The sequence below is a fragment of the Trichinella spiralis genome (genome assembly GCF_000181795.1).
Source record: "Trichinella spiralis strain ISS 195 chromosome Unknown Scfld2150, whole genome shotgun sequence".
NCBI classification, from domain to species: domain Eukaryota; kingdom Metazoa; phylum Nematoda; class Enoplea; order Trichinellida; family Trichinellidae; genus Trichinella; species Trichinella spiralis.
In genome coordinates, this window is record NW_003529089.1 from 1 (window position 1) to 1,170 (window position 1,170).

The following is a 1,170-nucleotide window of genomic DNA, read 5'->3' on the forward strand; positions in this document are numbered from 1 at the left end:
ACAAAAATCAATAATCAAAAAAAAGAAAATATTTTACCATCAGCAAAAAGATCATTAATCATATCTTGGAGTTCAGCTTCGGTTGGATTTTGTCCCAATGATCGCATGACGGTGCCCAATTCTTTTGTCGTTATTGTTCCGTCGCCATCTTTGTCAAACAGTGAAAACGCTTCTTTGAACTCAGCAATTTGTTCTTCGGTCAATTGGTCAGCCTTCAAATGAGCAATTTCTTTTAAAATAATACCGTTCAAATTGAAAACAGAAACAAACAAAGAAAGTGCAAATTTGGATTTGGAAAAATAAAATGCAAGGGAGAAAAAAGAAAGTCCCAAACAATCTCCATAAGACACCCCTTATTTTTTACCATGTTTACAAATAAAGAGTTTTAATATTGCCGATTTTAAGGCTATATGTCCACTGGAGCAGCAGTCGTGTGGGACTGATTGAGATGGACAAAGCAATGTGAATGAACGCTAAAGTTAAAATTCAGTTTGTTAAAGATGTTGAAGAAAAAAGGAAAAGATGATAAAATGAAAAATAACGCGACAATTTTCGCTTCCAATTCATAATTGGACAATAGTAAAAAAATATTTTTTAAAAATGCATGGGAAAAAATATAAAGATCGAAACGCGGACGCTGCAAAAAACATAAGTTGTTTTTCAATGAGTACATGCAACGCGAATAATTAGAAGAAAATGTCCACAATGCAAAGTTGAACACACAGCACATTACACAGACAGATACGCGTATATGGAAAATGTATACTACACACACACACACACACGGGTGTCATGGGAAAAAATCGACTGTTACATATATACATATACATGTATATTGAACAATCGCGTGTCAACGCATTCAAGCGAGCAGCAGTGTAAGTCGAGTCGAGTCGAGTCGAAAATCGTCGAATACGAAATACTAATTATTGAACAATTGATGACAAAGAAAAGTTAAAACAAACAAAAGTATGAAAATGAATATAGAAATAGTGGAAAAAGTAATGTATTTCACTGTAATAATGAAAATCGTTGCCAAACATCAACGTCAACAAGGCGCGAAGCGAACGAGTAGGGGAAAAGTAATAATAAATAGGCAACGCTGGCAAGAAGATGGCGAAACACGGTGGCACGAAGTGCCTGGCTGCCTGCCTGCCAATGTCTGCCATTGAA

At 35.6% G+C, this 1,170-nt stretch overlaps 1 protein-coding gene across 1 annotated transcript; it reads right to left on the minus strand.

Annotated features, from left to right (window-relative positions):
• Window positions 1-14: 14 nt before the first annotated feature.
• On the minus strand, window positions 15-475 carry Tsp_15731 (calmodulin). Its single transcript, XM_003368673.1, has 2 exons — window positions 365-475; window positions 15-212 (listed from the first exon to the last, which is right to left on the minus strand). The coding sequence occupies exons 1-2, from the start codon at window positions 365-367 to the stop codon at window positions 15-17; spliced, it is 201 nt and encodes a 66-aa protein (XP_003368721.1). The 5' UTR covers window positions 368-475.
• Between the last annotated feature and the right edge of the window lie 695 nt (window positions 476-1,170).